Source organism: Marmota flaviventris, chromosome 8 (genome assembly GCF_047511675.1).
Source record: "Marmota flaviventris isolate mMarFla1 chromosome 8, mMarFla1.hap1, whole genome shotgun sequence".
NCBI classification, from domain to species: Eukaryota; Metazoa; Chordata; class Mammalia; order Rodentia; family Sciuridae; genus Marmota; species Marmota flaviventris.
Genome location: NC_092505.1, coordinates 42,749,329 through 42,775,851, shown reverse-complemented (window position 1 = coordinate 42,775,851; position 26,523 = coordinate 42,749,329). Strand labels below are relative to the sequence as shown.

Below are 26,523 nucleotides of genomic sequence, written 5' to 3'. Positions count from 1 at the left end.
CTGAGAATATCCACTGGCAAGAGATTTTTAGCATAGCCATATCCAAGACACCACTTCCTCTGGCTTCCTCCTCCCTCCTATCTATTTTTGGATTAGGCAGAAATGTCAGGATAGCCAGGTATCAGTGACAGGAAGTTTGGAACTACAAAATAATTCCTGGAGAATGCGTAACTCTGAACTCCTCACAGGCTCTGCTTTCACTGAGCCTTAACTGTATGGGTGAACAGCTAATCCCTTGATTCAATGAATCTATTTCAGATGCTAGGGGAGCCTAGGGGCCAAGGAAAAACCACAGTCGTCACACCAACCCATGTGCCATGTTCCACCTTACAGATTGTTTTAGAGTTCACCAACCAAGTTTTCCACAATGACGAGCCTCCTGCCCATTAGGGAATTTGTGAACAAGACATCAGTTGCCTGCAAACTTTTGGAATCAATCAGCTTCAGATGGTTTTTTTTGTTTGTTTCTTTGTTTTTGTTTGTTTAGTACTGGAGTTAGCCCAAGGGTCCTTAACCACTGAGCCACATCCCCAGCCCCTTTTACTTTCTATTTTGAGACAGGGTCTGACTAAGTTGCTTAGAGTCTTGCTAAATGGCTAAGGCTGGACTCTAACTTGCAACCCTCCTGTCTCAGCCTCCTGAGTCACTGAGATTACAGGCATGAGCCATCATGCCTGGCTCAGCATCAGGTTTTTATCTGTTGCCAGGAAAGGTACTAAGTCGATGGAAATCACTGAGGAGTGACAAGGGGTCTACACTTTTCCATTCCTCAATCTGCCATAAGTTTTGAGAACAATCTGAATTTCAAATAACCTGTCCTGTTGTCTCTTTCTGTCTTCTTATCTCCCTAAATTGCCAGAGTGACTTGGCCCTGCCTTGTCCAATATGGCAGCTGTGAGCCACATGTCACTATTGTGCACTTGAAATGAGGCTTGTCTAAATTGAGATGTGCTGTAAGTGTAAAATACACACCACATTTCAGAAATGTGCTATGAAGAAAATAACTTAAAATATCCCTGGGGCTGGGGATATAGCTCAGTTGGTAAAGTGCTTGCCTCACATGCATAAGGCCCTGGGTTCCATCCCCAGCACCTTAAAAAAATAAATAAAATAATAATAATAATTTTTAATATTGATTATACATTGAAATGATAATATTTGAGAACTATTAGGTTAATTAAAATGTTACTAAAATTAATTTTACCTTTATGTTGGTATGTGAAAATATTTTCAAAATTTTAATTTCATCTGCTTCTTTTTTACTTTTTTATGTAACTACAAGAAAATCTTAAGTTACATATATGGCATACACTAAATATCTACTAGACAGCACTGGCCTAGATGTTCCAATATCTCAAAGTCCAAATAACAGCTGCTTACATTGAAAGGGGCCCAAAATTGTTGGTCCAACCATGTGCTTAAGAGTTTTACTTGAGGAAAAAATAGCCCCGCGTCCACACCTTTCTTGGTCTCCTCTTCACCCCATGCTGCATCCAAAAAGACTCCGGATAGTGAGGCCATCAGAACTGCATCATGGCTCCCATGAGTTTGCAATTCCCAGTACTTGGCGTCATCACGGAAGTGTCATTTTACTGTAATCATCACCAAGAAAAGATTTGGTGTAGCCTTGATTTCCAAAATCCAAATGAAATCATTATTGATTGTCAATATGCCAAGATCAGCCCTTGACTCAGAGATGCTCAAGAGAGCAAAAGTGAATCTCGACTCTTCTTTTTCATCTCCAGATAGAGAAACATGGTCAGGATCCTGATGATCCATCACCTTTTCAGGACTTGAGAGCAAAGGAGCCACTTAGCTCTCCCTGGCTACTTTATTTGTCAAGGAATGACACTGGCAAATTAGGAACTACATGCTAAACTAATAATATTTTAAAGGCTAGTCTTTGCAAATGCTTGTTATGGAAAAACCAAGGACAATGAGAACTATACAAAGGGAGGGGCCTGTGCAAATATCCCAGAGAAGTACGAACCAGGAGCTAGTCGCAGCTGTACTGGAGGGAGAGATAGTGAAGTACAAACTGTGCCAAGCAATATACGATTGCTTTTTTCTTTCTTTTCTTTTTTTTTAATTTTTCTGACAGAGGAAAATTAGTGCTTCAAAGGAACACAAGTAGATGGAATGTTTTCTTGAAATCTAGAGAAGCACTTGACAATGTCACATGAACCTTATTGAGCATGTTCACTGAAACTTGCTCCGAGCTAGGGAGGTGATGGGAGCCTGGGAGCATGAAATGCTGTTGCCCAAAGAAGCCACTCGGGCCAAGCTGTGTGGGCCCAGGGGGTGGGAAGGAGGCCTCCTTGGGGTTTGCACACTTCCCACCACTTGCACAGAGGGACCTCACCCAGACTTTAACTCTTGATGTGTCTTAAGCTAAAAATAAAATCAGTATGTAAAGTTTAATTGTTAAACTCCCAAGACATTATTTCAGCAAGGAATGTTTGCCATACATAAAATTAGCTCTTTTTTTTTTCTTTTGTACTGGTGGTGTTTAACCAGTGAGCCTTATTCCCTATTTTTTTTTTCCTGAAAAAAATATCTTTTGTCTAGAGGCAGGGTCTCAACTGAGTTGTTTTTAGACCTCGCTAAGTTGCTGAGACTAGCTTTAAACTTGCAACCCTCCTGTCTCAGCCTCCAGAGCCGATGGAATTATAGGCATGTGCCGCTGCCCAGCAAACTCATCTTCTTGATGTGCTCTCTCCATTTATCAGACAGTGGCTGCTGGCTGGGGTCACTCTGATTCCAAGTGCAACTCACCACACACAGTACATGCTCAAAAACGCTTCTTCACTGAACTATACCTCCTGACATTTTTTTTTGTTTGTTGTTGTTGTTGTTGTTTTTTAATCAGCATTTACAAATGATCTTTTGTAGAGTTTTCTTATAGAGAAATGGAATATGCATTAGCTAAAAATCTGCTGGATAGAATTTCAGGCATTTTTTAGCCACATATTCCAGCAAATCGGTTTCTGAAGTTTTTGTTATTGTTGTTCCTGAACAAATCTGAATCAGCTCCCTTGTTTCTGGGTCACCCCATCTCCAGCCCAATTAGCCTGCTTGTTTCTGAAGCCCAGCACCTGCACCCAGTGTGCTGGCATGGGGCCTGGGTGGTGGTGGTTGGGGGGGGGGGGGCGCGGTACACATTCTTTTGCTAGAAAACAAGACAATTAATGAGGGTGGAAGAACAGGTTTGAAGAGGAAAGTTGAGTCCATTTTTGGTGTTGAAGCTCAGGGCTGGTTCTAGAGCTATTCATTGTGGAGCTACCAGCATCTAGATGCTAGAAACAACCATGAGAAACAACTCATGGGACTACCCACAATGGGAGTGTGGGCTGCACATAAAATTCAGGGCTAAGAAGTTTGGATCAGAGGTTAGAGAGCCTGGAAGCATGGGGTCATGACAGCCATCCTTGTGGGGAGTTCTGAGGTGCCGGTGGCCAAGAGTGCACCAAAGGATATGCCAATAGGGAGTATAAGAAAATGTCAGTAGGATGTGTTTTAAGATTCTCCTTGACCCTGGAAGCAGTCCTTTGGATGGAATGATCAAGAAGCAAAAGCTAGTATGTTTTCTAATTATCTATCAGATAGATTATCCATTGTCATTTATTATTTCTACTAACATGAATGATTAAGAATTAATACATAAGCCAGTCAGTGGCACATGCCTGTAATCCCAGCAGCTCAGGAAGCTGAGGCAGGAGAATTGTGAGTTCAAAGCCAGCTTCAGCAAAAAAAGATGCTAAGGAACTCAGTGAGACCCTGAGACTCAGTGAGACCCTCTAAATAAAATACAAAATAGGGCTGGGGATGTGGCTTAGTGGTCAAGTTCAATCCCCAGTACAGGAAAAAAAAAAAAAGAAGAAGAAGAAGAGTTAATACCAACCAACATGAGCTTTCTGGTTTTCGCAATGTACTGTAGTTATGTAAGATGTTTTCCTTGGGGAATGCTGGGTGAAAGGGACATAGGAACTCTGAACTATTTTTGCAACTTCTTGTGAGTCAAAATATTCCAAAATAAAAAGTATTTTACAAAACCATTTAATATGGCAAGGCATACCCAAAGAATCACTCCCAGCCTCCCACATGGGCTACTTCTGTCTACCTGCTCACAGACCCTCATTCTCCTCAAAGAATTGGGCTTTCCCCTTCACTCATCCTTTAACTATCTGCTTCTCACTGGGCCAGGGATGGAGTGCTCACTGCAAGGGCCCTGGAGTGGACCAGGGCACCTCTAAGAGTATTGGCGGCACTAACTGTACCCTTGGACTTGGTGTTGGGCCTCTGGGATCTGGAACCTCCCCTGTGAGATGGAATCTCAGGGTTGGGGGATTCGGTGAAGACGTGTGCAATCCTTTCCGCCACACAGCACCATTAGAAGCACTAACCAGGGTTCTGCCTTCTTCTCTTTCGCTTTCAGGATGCTTCCATTGCACACAGATTCCACATGATGAGAGAGAAACACCCTGAAAAATTCAACAGCAGGTAAGAGGCTGCAAGCCGGCTGCTGCGCTGCCCCGCCCAGCCGCCCTGCCCAGTGCAGCCAGCCAGACCCGGGCCTCCCACCTGCTCCTACGGAAATGTTCTTGGCCTGGCCGCCCCGGGACTTCGCTTCCCTGCCACGTTGCCGGAAGGAGGGTTTCCATTTCCAAGAAAAAGAAAAAAAAAATGTCAGAAACCTGCCGCAGTCTGGCAGCCTGTCCCTCAGTCCCTCCCAGAGGATCTGTGCAGAGGGAGGGATGTGGGGGTGGAAGGGGTGTGGGGTGCCCGCCTTTGCGGGTAGTGGGGGGAGTCTGTCCTTGGCTAACTGGAGCCCCTGCGGGGGCTTGGCTGCTTCCTGCAAAGGTGCAGCACCCCCACCCCAAATCCTGCCGCGGCCCCGCATTTTTTTTTCTGGAAAGGGTGGAAGGGACTCAACTTCTCTAGGTCCTACATGGGAGGTGGTGGCAGCCCTGGGGTTTGGACCCAGAGTGCCAGGAGGGCGTCGCCTCTTCCATCCCCGACAGCAGAGGGCAGCAGCAGAGTGGCACGTGCAAAGGCAATAGACCTGGAGCCCACCAGGCCCCACCTGAGCCTGGGCGCCCTGTGTGCAGTCTAGATGTTAGATTCAAAAATGAAAGGGAAGAGAAAACCAGGTCTTTTGCAAAGGAAACCAAACCCTTCTTGCATGCCAAGGGAATTTACCAGAACTGAGTTCTGACTGGGCACATAGCTACCCCTGGGATTGTCAAAATTGCCTTTCTCCCTTCTTATTTCTTTCTCTTCTTCTTCTCATTAGCTGACTTCTATTCTTTCTCTTTCCATTTTATTGTACTATTTCAAGATGACCACAGGATCCCACCCCAACCTCAGGCAGGTGGGGAGTAGGGTGGATACTACTTTGGACTTGATCTTTGAACATGAGGGGATTGACATTTATTTACCCCACAGAATTCTCTTCAAAGCAGAGGTTAAAAGGGTCTGAAGACATTCATTTAAAGCCCAGCACCCTGAAAGAGCCGGACATTATTATTATTATTACTCTTTGCCCTGACCCCACAGCCTGGGGGGGTGTGAGGGGCTAACCAAGAAAAAGCAAGCCTTTTTAAGGATCAGAAACTAAACATAATGAAGCTACTTCCTCCTCTGGAAGAGCGATCTGTGGGATCTAATCACAGCTGAAGTAACTTTATTAGGATGTGTATTCTGTCACAGCCTATTCCTTCTCACTCCTAACACTCACAGATCCTACACACTCACTCCACACTGCTAAACGTCCGTACTTCCAGTCCCTACCACTGTAGTCTCAAACTTGCAATTCTGTTGATTCTCCTCTCAATCTTCTTCGCTCCCGAATATCTACACAGTTTTTTTAAATACTCTTCTTCCACCCATTCCACAGGATTCACACAAGTACCCTGACACATGCTCACACTCATGTGTCTGAACATTCCATCTGCTTGTGAAATCTGTACGTTCTGTTCATTCATTCATTTATCCAACAGTATTTTTTGAAAACATTCTATCTACCAGACACTATTCTAGAGGTGTTTTGGATGGACTGGTGCAGGGCACTCCCAGCCCTTTGGGGGAAACAGAATGGAAAGCAGATGTGCATCATGGTCTGTTAAGTGATGTGGATAGACGTGACCAATGGCAATACAAAGCAAAAGTGTGGAACTTGGCATGGAGGGTTTTCTAATGAGAGAAATGCCCCATCCAAGACACAGAAAACAGTGTTTTCCAGATTGGCAAAAGGAGAAGGGTAACTCTGAGAGAAGGAACCAAATGTAGGAAAAAATACAAAGGAGTGAGGGTGCAGCATGCTTGGGGCAAAGGAAGTCGTTCACTGCAGCTGGTTGTATGGTGTCTTGGCATGGGAAACAAGCAAAATCTCTGTAATTTGTAGAGAACGAGGAAAGAGGGGGAGAGAAATTTCTCCATATTCCAAAAAATCAGTAGGTCAACATGTGACATGAACAGAGCAATCATCAGCCATCCACACGATTAAATACAATTAGAAAGATAACATCTGTCAGGAAAAAAAAAATGTACTGTGCAAAACACAGTATGAACAAAGCTACTGTGATCTGTATAAACCATTTTCTTTCCCACTTCGCAGACTTCTCAGAGGTTAGGTTCATGCCTCACTCTTCACCTGGTTGAAGTCAAGGTGTTGTGGTACAGTCACCATGGGTGACAGACACCTATATTTGCATTTAAAGAAATGATGACATAGGATGTTGCCTCTATTTCACAAGGTCACCAAACTCTTCCTATTAAGAGCTTTGGGTCCATACTGCTTCTTTTCTGCCTGCTTGCCCATGTCCAAAATACCCAGGAGTGCTCAGTTTGTCCACTGAGAGGCAGGCAAGCAGCCATTTTCTCTAGGCTTCCTTATTTAGCATTGGAGATGGTTTTAAATAGGCAGGTGGTTGTTGCCATGGTTACCCCATTACACCAGCAGCTAAACTTAGGAAGGGCCACAAGGGATAGGAAGAAAGCTTGATACCCAGGATTTGGAAATGTAAACGATATTATCAAATAGGCTTCATTTTACTGAGCTGAACTTGGGTTCTCCAAAGAGCAGCCACAGCTTGGCTAGAAATCTTTACCATTACTGCCTGGAACTGGGCCCTCAGGGATAACCTTGAGGTTAAATACAGGGAGTTATGATTGTTTTGTTTCATTTTGTTTGGTTTTGTTTTCAGCAAGGGAGTGTGACTAGTCAGGGCTGGAACTCATCAGGAAAGTTGACTCTTTCCCATCTCCAGTTCATATTCCTGAGCTATTCTAATAAGAATTCTTAACCCAGGGTTCAGGGGCTTTGGGGATTCTCAGAACACCTTGAAATTGAACCTAAGATCTTAGATATATTGTTCTGGAGAGAATCTCCATAACTAACAGAATTTCTTAAAAGGACCTAAAACCTCCAAATGGTGAAAAATCACAGTTCTAAGGCTTCTTTGATTCTTAAGGGACGTCAAATATGACTCAGCTGTTAGGGTTTCAGGAAATTTTTCCCCCAGTGGTCTCTTTGTATAGGTTGCTGCCAAGAAAGGTGGTGGATTGCATGAAATTGTTTCCCTAATGAAATAGCTTTGTTAATGGAGCAAGAACCAGACTTAAGGAGGTAGCAATACGGGCCATGTGTGATGGTGCTATTTTTGATCCCTTCTACTACCTAGTCTTTGAATTACTAGGTTCATAGTCTAGCAAAGAAGAAAAAACATTCCTCAAATATTTTTATAAAACTATTTTAACATACAAAAATGTTACAGGAAGAGTATACAGGAAGTCATAGAGTATATAGCACATTTTAACAGTTATATCCCAAGCATCATTCACAAGTGGATCATTTTTGAGTGTAGAAACAGTGTTACAAGGGACCCAAAGAATTATTGTCCACTTTTGAACTCCTACAAGATGCCAGGTGGTATATTAGTTTTTTAAAAAAATATATTAAACTATTTAAATCTCAAAACAATTATATAAGGTAAATATTATCATTTTCATGTTACAGATACAGAAACTGAGGCTGGGAAAAACTAAGTTACCTAGCTGAGATCACAGGTTTTTGTTTTTTTTTTTTAAGCTGTGAGATTAATTTGATTTCTGACTTATCTTAGTTGAAGACCTTTTGCTGTACCTGCTGTGACCCCCAGATTTCCTTTAGCAAATACCTACTATTACCAGATGCTCTGATAGGTACTTTTTTGGGGGGAACTTGAGTTCCAATTCAAGAATACTTAACTACAGAGCTAAATCTCCAACACTTTTTATTTTTTATTTTGAAACAGGGTCTCCCTAAGTTGCTTAGGGCCTCACTAAGTTGCTAAGGCCAGCTTTGCACTCCTGAATTACCGGGATTACAGGTGTGCACCACCACACCCAGCTCTAGTAGGTACTTTATACACAATCCCTCTCAGTACTCATAACTTGCAGGTAAGTGTTATTGTCCCTTTTTTAGAGAGGAAGAAACTGAGGCTAAAGAGAGTGGATTTCTCATGGGCTCATCCAACTATATGAATCGCCTCAATGAGAAAATGCTTGCTGAGTGCAGAAGGAGGAGACCAATTATATCTTGTGTGTAATGAGTCTTCTCCCTATCTCAATGTGCATAGCAGGGAGCAGGCATGGCTATATGATTTTGTGTGACCCAGAAAAAAATTGAAATGTGCCTTCCCTTGTTCTATTAAGAATTTAAAGTTGGTGAGCCTTCCAAAGTGTGAGGCATAGATCTCACACTGATGAGTGAAATGAGGGAAAGGAAATAAGAGAAAGAAGGCAAATTTTCCAGGTCTTGACGAGGGGAGAGTTTACAATAGAGGCAAAATAATGGAGGAAAGAGAGTATTTTAACTAGGGGATAAGGAGAGGGATTATCCATCCTTCAAAGGGACAGCAGTCTACTAGCAGGACTTCCATGAAGAATGCTATCCAGTCCTTTATGAAGTTTCCAGATTAAGTCTCTGTGAAGGGTTTTGTACATATGAAATCTACACTAAAAACTATCTAATTCCAGTGTCCCTGGCAGTGAGAATCCAGAAACAGAAGTCTAACTACGGAGGTTTTTTTTATTGTTGGTCAGAAACTCAGAGCACTTGAGGAATGTGTTATTCAAACCTGCTGAGTGTCATCCACTTGAATATGTCCCTCAGCAGTTGAGACTGAAGCAAGATATTTCCTGTCGGGCCTTTCAAAGGCACCACAACCGTGCTTCATTCCTTACCCAAGGCTGACCACCTTTCCCAAAAGCCCTCGAGTAATTAACAGGCTCTGGAGTGTTGGCTTTCTTGGAGCCAGGCCCATGGAGTAGCTGACGAGGGGTTCCCCAGAAGCCCTAATGTAGCTTGAGTCCTTAATAGGTTGCAAATACAACTTGCAAAGAACTAAGCACTTCGTAGATATTTATAGAAGGAGGCAGCAGGGTATAGCCGAAGCTGGCATCCAAACCTGGCTCTGCAACTTGCTAGCTGTGTGACCTTGGGCAAGTTAATCTTTTTAATCCTTTGCTTCCTCCCTTGAAAATCTTGCAAGGTTGTTGTAAGATGTAGTAAGTTCATGGCACACAATAGGTTCTCAATAAATATTTCTTGTTGAATATCATTGACTGGCAAACAGAGGAAAGCATTGCTGAAATTGCCATAAAGCATTAACAATCAGATACTCTTTTGATGGAGTGGCAGGTGGAATTCAGTTCTCATTCTCATAGGATCTTTGGTCTATAGGCAGAGTCCTTTAAAAGAAGAGTTTGAGAACAACTAAAAGTTGGAGGACACCCCAGAAACGATGAATTGAATCTGACTTAATCCCTCTCTTAGAGGATGGGAAAATGGCACCAATTATCTATCCAGTGTTGACTTAGGTTTTCCAGGATGGGTGCTGTGGAGGAAATTCCTCCTCCTGGCTCCATGTGGGTTCAAGAAGCAGAGGTTTGGGGTCTGAACATCATAGATTCTAAGTCCAGAATCTAAAGACAGAATCAAAGTGGGGAGTCCAAGACCCCAGCTGAAATGGTACCAGAAGAAGCAGAGTAGGGGTGAGAGAGGGAGAGTGGCAGGGCAGGTACCATGTGGTTTACCAGCTGGGTCCATGGAATGCCCAGCTGGTGGCTAGGCAGGTGGCCTAGGGAAGTCAGGTGCTGGAAGATGTGACTATTCTCCCCATCACCAACCCCCAACCTTAGCTGAACTCAGAGATGTTCAGTGGGAGGAGGAGCAACATAAGCTAGCAAAGCTCTAGGCACATAGTTCTAAAAATGAAAGTGCCTCCTCTCTTGAATACCATGGTATGCTCTGCAGTCCCAGCATGCAGTGTATCCCCATATTCGTAAGGTAGTCTTCTTTTATCTAAAAATAAAACCATCTTAAGTTATTTTTTTCCAGAAGCACTATGAAATAGCCCAATATCACAGCCCAGATGTTTAGTTTTCCCAAAGCAAAGGATTAAAAATCGTCACTACTGGAGTCTGCATTCTGTGCCCTAACTTGGGCTTTAGCCCTTCTCATCCAGCAGCACTCAGCACCCCAAAATAGACCTACCCTAGGTACCCAGTACTCCAAACTGTCTGCATCTATTTCCCCCAATAGGTCAAATTCTTTTTTTTTTTTTTAATAGGATTCTGAAAAGCCCCCATCATAAATGATTGTAGCATTTTCTGTTTCCTTCCCCTGTAGGCATTCATTCATCAAGGAAATGTTTGGTGCTGTGTGCTCAAGTATCTTTGGCTCTTGACATCAGTCCTGACAGAGCAACTTACTTCATTATTTGACCATTCAGATACTAACCTACAAAAATGCTTTAGCCCCCACCCAACCCCACCTCTACTTGGAAGAGGCACAGCAACTAAAATGAATGAAATATGGGTTCATATTTTTTCTCCAGGCTCTCATCATTACGCAACTGCAGAAGCCCATGCTTTTTTGGCTGGATTATTTGTTTACAGTCAGCCCTCAATGATTTGCAGAAATGCAGGAGCAGCCACATGGATCATCTAAAGCTGTGGATGATCAAAGATTTTAGGAGGCTGCTATTAATATTTGTGCAGTTCTCTCCACCCTGACATTCACAGTATTTTAAATAATATGATGAAATCAATATTAACTCTTAGTATTGCCTTCCTTTTCCCGCCTGGCTTCCCAGTCAGCGTGGAACCGGCAAGAAAAACTCTCAGAACATGCACAGGGGCAGCCTTTGGGACCTTGGGGCTCTCTCCAAAGTTGCCATTTGAACAGATCAATTCCTTATGGCAGCTTAACAGGCCTTTTCTCCTTGTCCCTGCCAGGCTAGAATAAGAAAGGTATTATTCATGTCAACAAAGAGCAGAATCAGTTGGTGATAATGTCAGAAGGAACTTGAAAGCAAGCTGTTTTTCAAGACTTTTGGCCAAGTAATCCAAAAGTTATCAGTATTTCTCGATTGATTGGTTTTTAGAAGCATTTGCATCAAAGAGCTCAAGGTATAGCATGTAATCAAGTTCAGAAGGTGAGGGTTAGCATGATAACCTCATGAAAGAAAGTCAGAGTACACAAAGTAGAAGCAAGGTGGGAACTGCCAGGGCCCTTAGAGGTGTTGATGGTCTGGATGCTTTTCAGAAGGGAGAGGTCAAGAAGGTACGGGAACTTTAAACTTTTAATGATTTGTAGGAAAGACTGACTCTGAGGTTGTTTTACCCAAAAAAGAGGTTTAGGGAAAAGTGATTATTGGCCTCAAATATGTAAGAGGGTTTTCTCATAAGGGAGGAATTGGGTTATTTGGCATGATAAATCAGAAGGAAAGTGACTGGAAAGACCAATCTGAGCCCCAAACTAGGACATCACTTCTACCAGTTAGAGCCATCCTCAAGTATAGTGGGTCATTAGGTACATTGGTGGGTTTTCACATTTTCTATGCAAGCAAGGTGCTAGATAAATCGTTTTGGACTCCAATAGAGCTAAAGGCCCAAGAGAATAGGTTCTGTTATCAGACAACCTGGATTCAAGTCCTGCAGTTGTCACTACTTTTGTGTGACCTTGACCAAATTGCTCTTCCTAAACTTCAATCTTCTGACCCTGAGAATTGGAATATGTCTCCATATGTGTTTTGTGTGGCTGCTCTCTCCAATTACCACTAACTTTGTAGCTTAAAACAATACTACATTATCATATGACCGTTCTGGGGGTCAGAAGTCTCAACTAAGTGACTCTGGGCCAAACCAAGGTGTCATCAGGGTTGCATCCTTTCTGCAGGCTCCGGGGAAGAATCTGTTTCCTTGTCTTTTCCACTGGAGGCTGTCCCCAGTCCTGTGCTGTGGTCTCCTTCCATCCTTATAGCCAGCAATGGCCAGTGGGATCTTTTTCACATTACATTCCTCCAACAGGCTTTCTTCTGCTTCTTTTCCACATATCCAGGCCCTTAAGATTAGGCCCTTAAGATTACATTGGAACCACACAGAATAATCCAGAATAACTACCCCACCTCAAGGTCAGCAGACTCAAAATTTAAAAATTTTTTTAAACATTTATTTTTATATTTTTTTAGTTGTAGGTGGACACCTTTATTTTATTATGTGGTGCTGAGGATTGAACCCAGTGCCTCACACATGCTAGGCGAGTGCTCTTCCCTTGAGCCACAACCCCAGCCCTCACAATTTAAATTTTATCTGCACCCTTCTTTCCCCTTTGCCATAAAACATAACATATTCACAGTTTCTAGGAACTAGAACATGCATCTTTAGGGCATTGTTCTTCTTACCACAAGTACCTTACCTCGTGGGTTTATTCTGGGGATCCAATGAAAGAATGCATTTAAGGGCTTATTATAGAGTCTGGCATATCAATGGTGCCTATTATTATGGTTATTAACATTCTTATAATTACAAAGAAAGAGTCTGCATCAGATAATAGTCACATTTGATGACTCAGGCACTCTTAAAACTGAGATTTAATGATTCTCTATGATGGTCATAGAGTAATAGAGTAATCAATGTAGAAACATATGGCATTTTTTTCCTTTTCACACATCTTGATTTCAAGTTTTTTCAAAAAAATATCAATATATTTGTCATTATAACGATTTAATAATACATCACATAGTATTATTACATAGTACATTGAAACATCATTATAAAAAAATTGAAAAGCTCAAAAAAGTTAAAGAAAAAAAACAAATCAATCATCATTCATAGTTCCATCATTCAGAAACATAATATTGACTTTTGATGATCTCAGCGGTTACCTTGATATGCATATCCTAAAATATTTAGGACAATATGTTATTATAAAATTTTATGTACCATTTTTAAATAATTTTTTTTCATAAAAGTCATTCAGGCTCATTATAGACAAATTAGTCATATTGCACCCATTCCCCCCCCCGAAATAAACCCTGTCCACATTAAAAAATATTTTCTTACAGCACTTTCATTGCACTGTTTCATTTACTTGAGCTCACACTGTATACACGGGTTCAAAACACGATTAACACAACATTGCTTATAAGTTTTGAAAGGAAGTGATAGAAAGCAGCTGATTGGAGTGCATTTATCTGCAGCAGAAGTTTTATTAGATTTTTCCAATTAAAAACTCCCAACGCACTTGTTCAGTCAATATGAGAGTTTTAAAGCTATTATTCAACTCCCTTTGCATTGGAAATAACTATCTGATATGTTCTGCAGTTCTACTTTTGTGGAGGATAAATAAAAAAGATCTTATTCTCTTTGCACTGTTTCAGGATCTGTGCATAATTTTACAGTATCTCAGGAGGGCCAGTTTCTATGTTATTTTACTTTAGCAAGGGTTGCCTTCAGAACTTTGCAGTGGTGTAGTTTTTAAACACAAGTGAATAAGAGTGTATTTATTAAAGTGTTTAGAATTCAGTCCTACTGCATCCCATACTAACAATAGTAGTTATCATTTGCTGAGAACCTTCAAGAATCTCATGTATATTATTTTTAGTTGGCCCAACTTTCCAAGTAAAAGGTCAATATTAAGGATCCATTTTACAGATGAGAAAACTGAGGCTCAGAGAGAGGCTATGCAAGTTGTTCCAAACCCCATGAGTTAATAGAGGAGCTGCTGTTCAAATCTAGGTCTGTCTGACTCCACAGCCTCCATTTATCCCATCACATTTTCCTGCCTCTCTTTGGGCCCAGTTTGATGCCTCATGACCAAAGAAGCACCCAAGAAAGAGACTAGAGAATAACTTGAATCAATGAAAGGACCTACATAAAAACCATAAATAAACCCAAATCACTTTTCCTGGGGAAAAATAGAGAATGTATTGGGAACAGACCTCAAGCAAAGGATTCATGGTAGTAAATGGCAGACCCACTTCCTTACTCTTCATCTCAGCTCAGGAAACAATGTGGAGGGGCAGGGATTTGGGAATGTGCTTGTGCTTTAGAGGTGAGGTATTGTTTGGGGTGGGAACAGGAATCTTCTAGTCTGGAGACATATTAAAAGCTGAAATGAATTCCTGAGAGAAGTTGTAGAATCCTTTCGCGGGTTTCCCAAAGCAGAACATTTCATTCATCTGGGGTCACAAACTTTATCTTCTTTGAGCCCAGAGGTGTGCTTGTTGCACCGCTAGGCCCCCTCCCAGCCAGAGCTCTCCACCCACCACTCTTCAGCAGGTCTCCTGTGAGACCTCTTTCCTCCTGTGCTCCTCAGCTGCCCAGTGGTCCCCAAGACCACATGCCCATATGCCAACCTTGGGATTAGTCACTTCTAATCAATCATGTCACCCTCCCTGGGTAGGCCCACCCCATCTGGAGCTGCCTGGTAGTCACCCTGAGATGTGACTACACATAATCTGCCATCGCAACTGTGTCCATTTTATAGAATTTAAGCTCCCTTGTATTTGCATAAAATCCTCCTCAGATGCCAATCCCACCTTCTCCTTGACTTGCATCGGTTCTCTCACCTTCCCTCACACCTGCCCTTGTGTTTTTAATTCTTCTGTCTAGTGTGACATCCCCAATTTTGATTTAATCATTATCTATTACTTGTTTCAAGATGCTGCCCCCAAATTCCTCCCTCACTGACCAACCCTGGCCCTGGCCTTCATGTTTGCATTCAACTTTCTCTTAGAATTCATCTTCAAGGTTTTTGACACTTTTCCCCACTTTGATTTTTCTTCTTGTTTTGTTATAATCTGTTTATAATCTGCTAGCTTTTCAGCACATTCATAAGCTTTCACTCAGAAAGAGTCTGACCCTGTTTGGGACCCACTAAACTAAAACTGTAAGGGTGGGACTGAGCATCTTTCTTCATTTAGCCACAATACATTGAGCATGATTTTGTTTTAGCTTCCTGCTAGGGCTGAGAGGAAAAGTGGACTGCCATAACCGCTTCTTTCCGGCAGTGGATGGGTCTTGCTGGGATGATGAACACGTTCAGAAGCTATAACAACTGTATCAGTATCTGAGGGCTGCTGTAACAAAAAGATCACTTAACAACAGGGAATTTATTCTCTCACAGTTCTGGAAGTTATAAGTCTGAGAGCAAGATGTCAGCAAGGTCTGTTCCTTCCCTAGGATCCAAGAGAGAATGCATTCCATGTCTATCCCCTTGCTTCTACTAGCTGCTAGCAATCCTTGGCATTCCTTGGCTTATAGATGCATCACTCCAGTCTCTGTGTCCTTCATCACAGGACATTCCCCCAATGTGTCTCTCTATTTCCAAGTAAGGTCTCATTCACAGGTATGGGGAGTTAGGGTTTCAGCATATCTTTTTTTCACAGGGATACAATTCAACTCACAACATCAGCCCTCCCCCAATCTCTGGGGGAGGAGGAATATAATATAATATGGTGATCTTTGTTTCAAAGGGAGGACATGAACAATGAGGGTATTGTGTTGCTGAAGCACCTAACTGTGAAAGTGAGATTAGACTTCAAAAAGAAGGTAAATTTTGAGTGAGAGCTTGGGAGATAGAAATGGGACTTCACTGAGGGTAGAAGGAACCAGAGGCAAGCTAGGAGGAGGGAGGCAGCCTGGACAAAGGACATAACGTGTGGAAGGTCCCTGGCAGGAGAGGAAAGGTAAGAGATTCCAAGTGAGGAGGAAAGGCAGGTGGGAGAGAGGTGGGATGAAGCTCCTGTGGCAAGATGGTGGTGGTCTTTGGAGGAGTTCCCACTTTATCCTAACCATAGGCACGTGAACAGTGCAGACACACAGTCATCCAGTGTCTTTTGAATGGATCAATGAAAAAATGACTTCCTGTCAAAATTTGCAGAGCAAAGATTCCAGAGCTTCTCTTAGAAACATCTTTAAATACTGAGCCTTGCTGCAGTCTTACTAAAGTGCAGGATGTTAGGCTAGACCCAGGAAATAGAGAAAAAGAGAGGAAGAGGTAACTCCTAGGGTAGGGTGTCAGGAGAGAGCTGGGGGAAGCCAGCTCTGCTGACCTCCAGGAGCTGGGTAAACTATGGCAACCAACCACAGAGCTTTCTTACAAACCCTGGGCTTTAAAGCAAACTGTCGGGTTGTGGAAGTAGAAATTCATATTGGGGGGGAAAAAATTCCAAAGTTTCTCTCTTCCTTTCCACCACAATTCAGATTCCTTCATGCGGAAGTCAATTCAGGTGGCTGTGAAAATTAGTTTAACATATCTTTTTGTTTGTTTCTTGCTTACTTGCTTGTTTTTAGTTACAAAAAGAATGTCAAAGATCATTAACCTTCTATTGGGCTTTATTAATTAGAACTTTGGAAAATTGTTACCCTTTTGTTTATGAGTATTTTATGATATAACATAGTCCATCTTTATATTTAGAGCTGATGTGATTAGCATCACATCTCATTCTGACATGTTTCCTTTAAAATGTTCATAATTGTCCACATTTTATTAAGAAGAAATTTAAAAACAAGGTGAAGGGATAGTAGATGTTCTCCAGAGTGAGTCAAGGGATTAATTTTAATTCTTCATTTAAATCAACATTTCCTATGGAAATTTTTAATGCACTTACTATTTGACCAAAGGACATTTTGAAAGCAGCCTTTCACTAAAATTACCAGGAAACTCAGTAACTCTATTTAGCAAAATTAAAAATAAATAAATAAATAAGAAACCCAGGAAAAAAATCACTTCATAACTCTGTTATGTCAGGCCCCATGAAATGTAGACATGATTCCCAAGGCTCATTGCATCCAGCGTCTGAAGAGCTGAGTTTCAGCCCTTTTTCTTGTTTACTGTGTGCCTTTGGGAAGTTACTCATTTCTCTGATTCTTAATGTTCTGCTGTGTAAAATGGAAATCACAACTATCTCACATGATGTTTACTAGATTGGAGTAGATAAATACATGGATTGGAAATTTTGAGGGGGTTGCCATAGGAATTTGTGGGGACATGCAGCAGGGTATATATGAATCCATTGAAAATCTCTAATCCAAATACATGGTGTTGTGGCTTTTATCTGTAATAATTTATAGAATCTTAGCTTTAGACAGGACTTGAGATTTCAATCGGCATAAGTTTCCTCTCTATAAATACCCCTGTTGAGGGTCATCAGATTTCTACTTTGAAGACTGTAGAAGTGTTTAAATTTTGGAGTTGCAGGAAAGGGGGTCTTACCACTTCACATTTTACTAAGAAGGCATTTTCCCAATCTTCGAATGCTCTTCAACGAAAGAAAGACTCTCCTTAGTCCAAGAATGTACTCTATGCCCTCAAATTACTAAAGTGTCAGGGACTTTTGTAATCACCGAATATTCGTGTTATTTGAACCTACACTTAAATCGAAATTTCTCGTTGTCTAGTAGAAGACGTCTTCTCTTCTATTGAATGGAGAGTCCCTTTAATCTTGGAAGTGGGCCCTTTTGGAGAGCATTCCAAAGTGCCAATCAAGACAAGTACTCTACCTTGCCTTTGAACTCAATGAGCTGAAAGTGTGTCAGTAAACTCCAGCTTTGGGTTACTATAGAGTAAGAGGTGGCGGGAAGATCCTGGATAAATTAAAATCTCACCCCGTTTATCTTGGCTTTTGTTGGAGCTGTCAACACAGAGCGTTCCAATGAGTCAGGTTCTCTCTTTCCTCTTCTGTATCACTTTCTCCCTGAACTGGGGTGGGGAGAGGGACAAGCTACTCATAATCAGGGTTTCTGTGGATATGCACAGGGTTGGGATGAAGATAACGTAACAGGACGCCCTCCAAACTGAGCTGATGGCTTGGTTCAGATTTTATATATTGCCTTTTCCTCCACCTAACTGATCATAAGAATATGGGTAGGCAGGAGAGGAGGATGAGATAGTCAACAATAGGCCAGTGGGGTAAAAAAGAAGAGATTTGAAGAACTAGAGAACCTGCTTTTCCAGTAATTAAAAGTCAAGTTTATTACTCAAGTGTTTCATGATTGTGGAATAGTCAGTTACTTACCAGATTGTGCCCTAACTTATAAACACAGATCAACAGAAAATATTTTCTCCCAGAAGAGGTAGAGGTGGATATTTTGCTTCTGTGCATTTGGGCTTAAACACCAGCAGCTTCAACTCTCATCCAGCTGCAGCCAGTCAGCCCTTGAAATCAGACACACATTAGGACTCAGGACCAAGTGCCAGATAGGAAGGAGGGTCCAATTGGGAAGGATAGAGAGCCCAGCGCCCCTCCGCACATGCCACATCCCCAGCCCGGGGGGAGACATTTTTGAGTCAGCTTCCAAGAAAATTTCCAGGAGGGAAAAAAAATTATATATATATATGAGGGGTCATAAATCCAAATACCAATAGAAGCCTGGAAGTTAATGTAAATGAGAGAGTGGATGGATATGAGACTTTGGGTACAGTGGGGGATCCTGCAAACTGGAGAACATGAGAGTGCTTAAAGGAATCAGCCAGTTCCAATCAACTGTAGTCAGGTTGATAAGGAATCCAGTATTAATGGACTGATTTCCTAAGAGAATCTGGACTCCAAGTGTGTATGTACAGTATTCCAGTTGAAAAAAAATCACTGTGTAAGCCAAATCAGCACATCCCTGGGCCCATAACATGCTTGGACTTCCAAGTTGCCATGTTGATCCCAGGAATTAAAAAACATAAGGACGAGGTGGAGACCAATTATTTATTTTTCTTGCTTGACTTTGGTCACAAATTATTGATGTTGTAGATATAAACTAATCCTCTACCAAAAATTGAAAACGAATGGGCTTTAGGAAAATTTAAGAGGTCAGTGTATTTGCATCAGTAAAGGGTTCCTAGATGTCATAAAAGAGATGATTCAAAAAGAAAAGGAACTCAGAAGGTCAGAGAGAACGTAAATCAGAGTCTGATTTAAGAAATAGATAGAACATGGAAAAAAAGAGTAAATGCCCAATTCTATTTGGGGGGGGGGGGAAGGGGCAGAGAATGAAGCAAATGTATGAGGCTCTGCCCAAAGAGGGTAGATTTGGACCTTCTGGAAAAGGAGAAGAGAATAGTTAACACACTCATCATGAGAGTCAACTCATGATGAGCCTGTGGAGGTAGTTACCTAAATTGTCTTCTTCCAGCACGTGTTATAGTAAGTCGCATTGTTGATGTGCATTCCCTAGGATGGCAAGAGAAAATTAACAGGAATATGACGGAGGTGGGTAATCATTAAATACACCTGGGAAAGCCTAAATTAAATTTATTTCTATTCTGTACAATGTTATAGAGACTTTAATATAGATTCTAACCTACTGAAATCATTTAAAAGCAGAATAAAGTATTTTAGAAGAAATAGGCACCAGTGGGGAAATGCATTGCTGTTCTGTAGCTAATCTGAGAACAACTGTTCTTCTGGACCATGGATTTTGATGCTGGAATGAGAGGCCCTTGGCAAGGAATCGGGAGCTTGTCACATAAACCAACAGGAATATTTTGGGCCAGAGACTTGAAGACCAAACAGGAGAGCTTTAAAATGAGATTTAAGGGGGATAAAGTAGAGAATGTTCAAATGAAACTCTACAATCACAGCCCACGGAGGGGCAGCAGGTGTAGGCTAGAAATAAGGAGCCCGGCAGAGGTGGTGCCAAGCAGTTCTCCTGAGTAACATCAGGGCCACACCTACAGCTGGGGCACGTTTGCCAAGGGCACAGAGAGAGGGGGCAAACTGAATGAGTCACGTTCTTAGGGGAGACAGCTGGACCTTAGAGACAGCAGGTAATGATAGGGTGGGGTGGAGCACACATCCACAGAGCAGGGATAGGTACTGACGGAGGATGACAAGTTCACATAAATCACAGTCACTGAAATGGGTGTTAAGAACGCACACACAAGTGTAAGAAGTCACACACGTCAGAGTGGAAGCAAAGCACAGAGCATATGGCTGAGATTTGCAAAAGGACAAAATCAAAAAGATTTTGCTGGCAGTATATACTACAGTTTCTCAGGCAGAGCAAGGCTCTGGCTGATGCTTTTCTATTTAAGATTTTTAGAACTGGCACAAGAGGGAGGTGGGATAGGAAAGGGAGTCGGTATTTATTTATCCAGGCATCTGCCCCATCTAATGAATTTTTTACTTGCCTTGCTAGTAGTTTCATGACTTGAGAGGTAAGGGAAACCGAAGAAAGGACTTTCTCTGGACTTCATCTGACCAGGAGGCATCAAGCCTCGATGGTGTGAAAGGCACAGGAAGCTTAGGGGGAGGTCACCAGACCGTGCTGGAGTTTTGTGATAGCAAAAGAAAGAAACATGATACCTAGCTAAGTGTGTGCCCTCTACTACCCTTCCTGTTCCCTCTGTTTCTCACTTTCCCTCTGGCATCTCCAGCCCTATCCTAGCAATATCCCAGCCCAGACTTCAGGGTCACCACCAGGGACCTCAAGTGGTGAAAAGCAAAGATCACCAATCCAAATTAAGCAGGAAAGATATGCTGCTTGTATTTCAAGGAACACAGGATTCATGAGGCCACAAAGCCAATTTCATACAAGGAATTCTATTTTGGCTTTATGCGAGTGTATATCATGTATGATATATACGCACTCAATATTCCCAATAACCCCAGCAAGGAAGGTGATATTATCCCAAATGAACCATGAAGAAACTAAGAGACAGAGATAAATGACTTACCCAAGCCCATAGAGGAAGTAAATGAATGAACTACAGCTTGAACCCAGGCCTTTCTGTCTTCTAACCAGAGCTCCTTTAGCTCCTCCAACTTGCCTCCAAAACTAGACATTGTACTTCAGGTACTGAAGGGGTTAATTGGCTTTTGTGGGCAAGTGTGGGAACCTAACCTCAACATAATATTGTTTCTATGGGGAAATGTGCTCAGAGTGACAAACAACTGGCTTAACCAAGGAACTTTTGTAACCTGACCTATCATAAGTTGGGCACTGCCTCATGTTCAGAAAGACTCTGGTTGTGGGAGAGAGGGGATCAGGCACATTCAGCCTCTGTCCTCTGACTCCATAATATCATTCCCCATCTAGCTGTGCATCTGTCTCTGTCACATCTACAAATAGCCCTAGCAGTACCTCCTGCAGAAGGTAGCTGTCAGGATCAGACAAGGGGGACCCTTGGGTGTGTAAGGCAGCTAACGTAATTCCGGCATGCAGTCAACATGTGAGACTGGGGTCAGAGATTCATCCTGACAGCTGAAGGCCAGGTTGAGTTGGAGAAAAAGAGATGCAGAGAGCCAAGGTAGAGCTCTGTAGGTCCTGCTTGGGGTCCACCTGGCAATCTCAGCAGTATGGACCTGCTTCCTGACTTTGCATCTGCCCCCGGCAGGCAGTTCCCCTTGAAATTTCTGTGTCCTGGCCTTGGTTGGCCAGGACACAGAAAGCGGCCTTCCTCTGCAAGAGGCTCAGTTCTAGCAAAAAGCCACTTTCTCAGGCCTTTGGGGCTTATGTTCCAATAAGTTGTCCTCACCTACCTGTGTCTTAACTGTCCCCATATGCCTTCAGGTCCTGGACTGAGCAATACTGCAGACATTCCTCTCTGCCCTCCCCCTCCCCTTCCAGGCAGGGATTTCTTTTTGTCCCAGTATTTGACTTTTCTCACTGATAAATGCTCCAGCCAAACTGGCCTAAAGGGGATTTTCTTTCCATGAATAACTCTTAAAAAGGAGGAGGGATTACCAAGAAAGAGCCAAACTCTGAATTTTTTGTCTTTTTTCCTTTTGGATGGGGGAAGGGAGCTACTTTTTCCTGGCAAGGACAGATACTCACTAGGAAAACACCCTAGAGACTCAGACTCTCCAGAGATTCTTTTCTCTCCTGACAAAGTGTTGCCCACCTTGCCTGCCTCCCAGAGGTCCCTCCCAAGACCCCCAAAGTGGTGGCATTCATACCATCATGGCAATTCTCTGGTCAGGCTGCAGGGTCTATGTCCACAGAGAAGCAGTGTCTGTGAGCATGTTGGGTAATCTCAGATCATGAGTCTCAGAGAAGCCTTCCCATGTGGCTCTGCATGTGCCCACACGTGCACACGCATGTCTTCATGTGCTGCTTTGGGGGAGGATCCAATTTCAGACTTTGGCAGGCTTCATCATGCTTGGAGTCCTGCCCTTAGGAGGAGGTATTGTCAGGTGCCAGACAGAATTTGGGAGAGCCTATCAAAGGAGCCTGTGTGGGTAAATGTGTCCATACTCCACAGAAACAAACTTGCATGGAAAAGAGAGTCACGGCTCTGAGGTCATTCATTCTTTGATGCCTGGACTTTCCCTGAAAGATGGGAGAAAATGCTGTAGGCAAGAGGCTTGTAGGTTTGGCCCTTTGTTTACTTTGGGCCAAGTGTAGATAGACTTGAAAGACCAATTGGGAGGCCAAGACAACAGACTCTCTGATGAGTGTCATAGAATTCCAAGCAATCAGAGAGCCTCCAACCCTGAATTGGGATCTGTGGCCATGCATGGAATCTGGGTATTAAATGTGAGCAAACCCAGCCCACAGCTTTGAGTCACGATCTTCTGGGTTGATTGTCCAGTTTCTGCCAGATGCCTCTAGGGCATAGTAGTGGAAGCTGGGCATGGAGGAGGTTGAAGGGACAAAGGATTAGGACTGGAAGTCAGGAGCTGGCATTTTTTTTCCAGCTCTCTACCTCCTAGCTGCACCATCAAGGAGTGATCTCAGTTCCTAACAGTTACCATGAGGATGCCATGACTTAGAAGAGAACCACCATCCAGTCCTGGTGGAGAGTAGTTCTGTACTATCAAGTATTTCTGTTCATCGCCCACCACTCCCCACCCTGGAGGCCATATTGAGTAAGATTTTTGTCACTCATAAAGCTGTTTTTAGTAGTAGTTTTCCCATTATTTAAAACAATTTTTTTAGTTGTTAATAGACCTTTATTTATTTATACACAGGGCTGAGAATCGAACCCAGTGCCTCACACATGCCAGGCAAGTGTGCTACCACTGAGCCCCAGCCCCAGCCCCGCTAGTTTTCCCATTTTTATTATTCAAAATCTATTTACTATTCAATCAGTATCTCTGGCTACCAAGCAATGTAATTGATTTAATTATATAAAAAAGGTGACATTAGCCTATGTCACCTTTATTAAGTAATAGTAATTATTATTATTGTTATTTAATAACAAATAACAAAGTTATTTCTATTCTATGTGAAGACATGTTGACAACAACTCACAGATTTTATTTATATTTTAAAAGACTCCTTGGAACCTGTGATCCCTTGGCTGGGAATCCCTGAATCCCAAGAGCACTTAAAATGCAAACAATCTGTCATCTGTGATTTTACAGGTAATTTTTCACATATGCAAATGACTTAAGTGTCTTCATAGATTAAGAGGATTTCATACTTAAACAATAAATTACATCCTGAGCAAGTTTCTCCCTCCAGTATCAGCCCTTTTTTCCCCTCTTAGGTCCTTTCTTGAGCTCTCCCCGCTTTCTTGCTCTCTGTGTTTTTGCCCACTCCCTCCTGATCTCTGGTCATCATTCATCAGCCTAGATTTTCCTGAGTGCCATGAACACCCGTCTTGTCTCATGTATGGAACAAAGCCAGAGAATACCTTGCTCCTTGAAGCTGAAATACACTGAGCCAACACAAATCTGTTGGCAGGAGCAGCAGGCACAAGAGTCCGATTCAGAGTATAAGAACAGCTATTTATAAAGCCGCCTTCCTGATTGCTGGGTTTTCACTTTCCCTTGAACCCAAGGGGCCACTGCTGCGCCTTGGGAAAGATTATTCTATCCGCAGCTCCGTGCCTGAGGGTCACCAAGGGCCCATAATGATGAGCAGTGAGGACAGAGGATAGCCTGCAGGGTGGATTAGAGGTGGTGATAAGCCCTCTGATGGCCCGGGGCAGCTGAGTGTGCGGGTGATACAGATGGCCTCTGCAGCACCTGTGAGGTGACAGTCACAGGCCCCTTCCTGGCCTTAGAGTCCACCTGCCTTGTTTTGATTTGTTTTAACTCTTGATGTAAACTTGGGTGAAAACAATTACTAAACTTCCAAAGTCATTTGGGATTCAAATAACATAGGATCGGGCAGGTAAAATGCTCTCAATATTATCACTAACATTTATCATTCAGTTATATATAATTCAACTGTAGTTGCAGTTGCCCTTTTGGTGTTTCTGCGATGCCTGCTTAATTTGCTGGATTAGGATTTACCTTAAAAATCTGATCCTAGTTTAGTTTCTTCAATGGTAGTAGCAATAACACCACCAAACCCAGCAAACCCAAAAGGATATTATGTGAGGTCATTTGTTTTGCTTTTTCATTGATCTGAACCTTATGAAAATTTATAATTAATGTATAGAAGGGGCCTGTTAGCTAGGTATAGTTTTCCCAGATGTGTAGGGTTTGTCCTATACAATGTTCTCTTAAAAATTTGAATTAGTTTCCAGCACTAATATTCCAGAGATTTTACATTAAAAAATACACATTTCTGGATTCTCTTTTAAAAATGGCAGCTCTGGTCATTCTTGTGCCACAGGGTGACCATTGTGCAGCCCCTGGGTCCTCCCACCCTGTCCTGTGTGGTGTTACCTTAGACTGCTTAATGAACTTAGAGAAACCTTAGAAATTAGAAAAGTTAATGAAACTGAGGCCTAGAAATCACAAGTGACTCTAGTGGTGTCGCATGATGGTGTGTATGAGAACAGAGGCTGGAAGGCAGCCTCCTGCCTGCCAGTCCAGCATAGCCTCTACCACCTGGTTCTGCCCCCTACACACACCACCGTCCCATGGGCAGCATGTGTCCCTGCAGGTCTCCCAACCTGACACTGACTGACATCGAGGGCCCAACTAACTATTTGAGTCATGAGCTACTCAGGGAACCTGATTATCAAAGCCCAAACCACAAAAAGGAACACCTTCACTTCAAGGGATTCTATTTCTAGAAATAACTATAGTGTTCTCTGTGTAAACTTCTGAGCCCAAAGAAATGTTTTCATGTTTTGACTTCTGACAACTTCAAAAGTCCATTGCCTTTAAAACTTCCTTGATTCTCAGAAAAGGGCCACTAGGAGTTCGTGTTGGTGGGGAGAGCTAAATGCATTGCCTCTGCTGGTACAGATGCCCAGCAGCTAGCTTGGTTTCACTTACGGGCACCCTTGAAACCAGGCTATTCATAGCTGTCACGATGATGACTGATTCCAGCCTGAAATGGCTGACAAACATAAAAGAACACTTTTAATTAGTCTCATTTTTTCCCCTCATCTGTCAAATGAAAAGATTCAACTAACTAGTGTGTAATTGATGTTATTTTCTTATAAACCACGGGGAAATTAAGACAACCGAGGAACAGAGTCAATCTATGGTGTCACTACTGTTATTTCTCATCCCTCTACATGGCTGAGAGCCCCTTCAAGCCCAGAAGAGGATCTTCTGCCTCAAGAATGAGTTCACCTGGGTAGACTGGAGCCTGACCGGGCACCTAGCAGTCTTGTGGATCTGGGAATCAACCTCAGGACAACTGGTTCAGGATTAGTCACCTCCAGCTGAAAGGTGATTATGAGAGGGAAAGAAAGAGTGGCCAAAGTAAACTCAGGAAGAGAGATGTGGAGGACGCATTCCAGCAGCCATTTAAACATTGTTAGTTTTATTTTCTTCAGAAAATATTGGCCACCTGGGATAGACCCCCACACTGTTCCTGCGGCCTAGGGGAATGAGTCCTCCAGAGACTGGGACTCCTAGCAACAAGGGAGGAGCGTCATGGGGCACTTCCCAGGCCTTGCACACCTCTTTGGAGCTTTGCAACCTTCACAACTTAGATGTGTGGAAAATAGTGTCCCTACTTTGTAGAAGAAGAAATGAAGAGTCAAAGAACTTAAATAATTAACCCAATCAGGAAGTGACAAAGTCAGGCCTAAACTCTGGCCTTGCAGCTTCCAAATGCCATTTCTCGTTCAATGAAAGATGAAATAGACAGAAGCCCAAGGCCACGTTTGGGAGCAGTCTTCAATGACGGCAGGAAAGTGGCTGGGGAATCATCTTCAAAAAAGACAGAACATCTGAGGCTCAGGCTGTCTGGCTGGCAGGGAAGCAGGAGATGTGTCTCCTGCTTCAAACTGTAAGATATCCCCTGCCTCCAGGCTCTTACCAAAGGCTTTGGAAAGGTGATGGTGGCAGTGCCATGCTGCTGGTGGGAGAGGAAAAGGAGGAAAGGAATGAGGCAGAGGAGGAT

At 42.7% G+C, this 26,523-nt stretch overlaps 1 protein-coding gene across 1 annotated transcript in view; it reads left to right on the top strand.

The window, feature by feature from the left end:
• Dgkg (diacylglycerol kinase gamma) overlaps window positions 1–26,523 on the top strand; it is a 162,879-nt gene that overhangs the window by 71,640 nt on the left and 64,716 nt on the right. Inside the window, exon 19 of the mRNA XM_027951541.2 lies at window positions 4,436–4,500. Within this exon, the coding sequence (XP_027807342.1) occupies window positions 4,436–4,500 (65 nt within the window). The remainder of the gene's footprint in view (window positions 1–4,435; window positions 4,501–26,523) is intronic.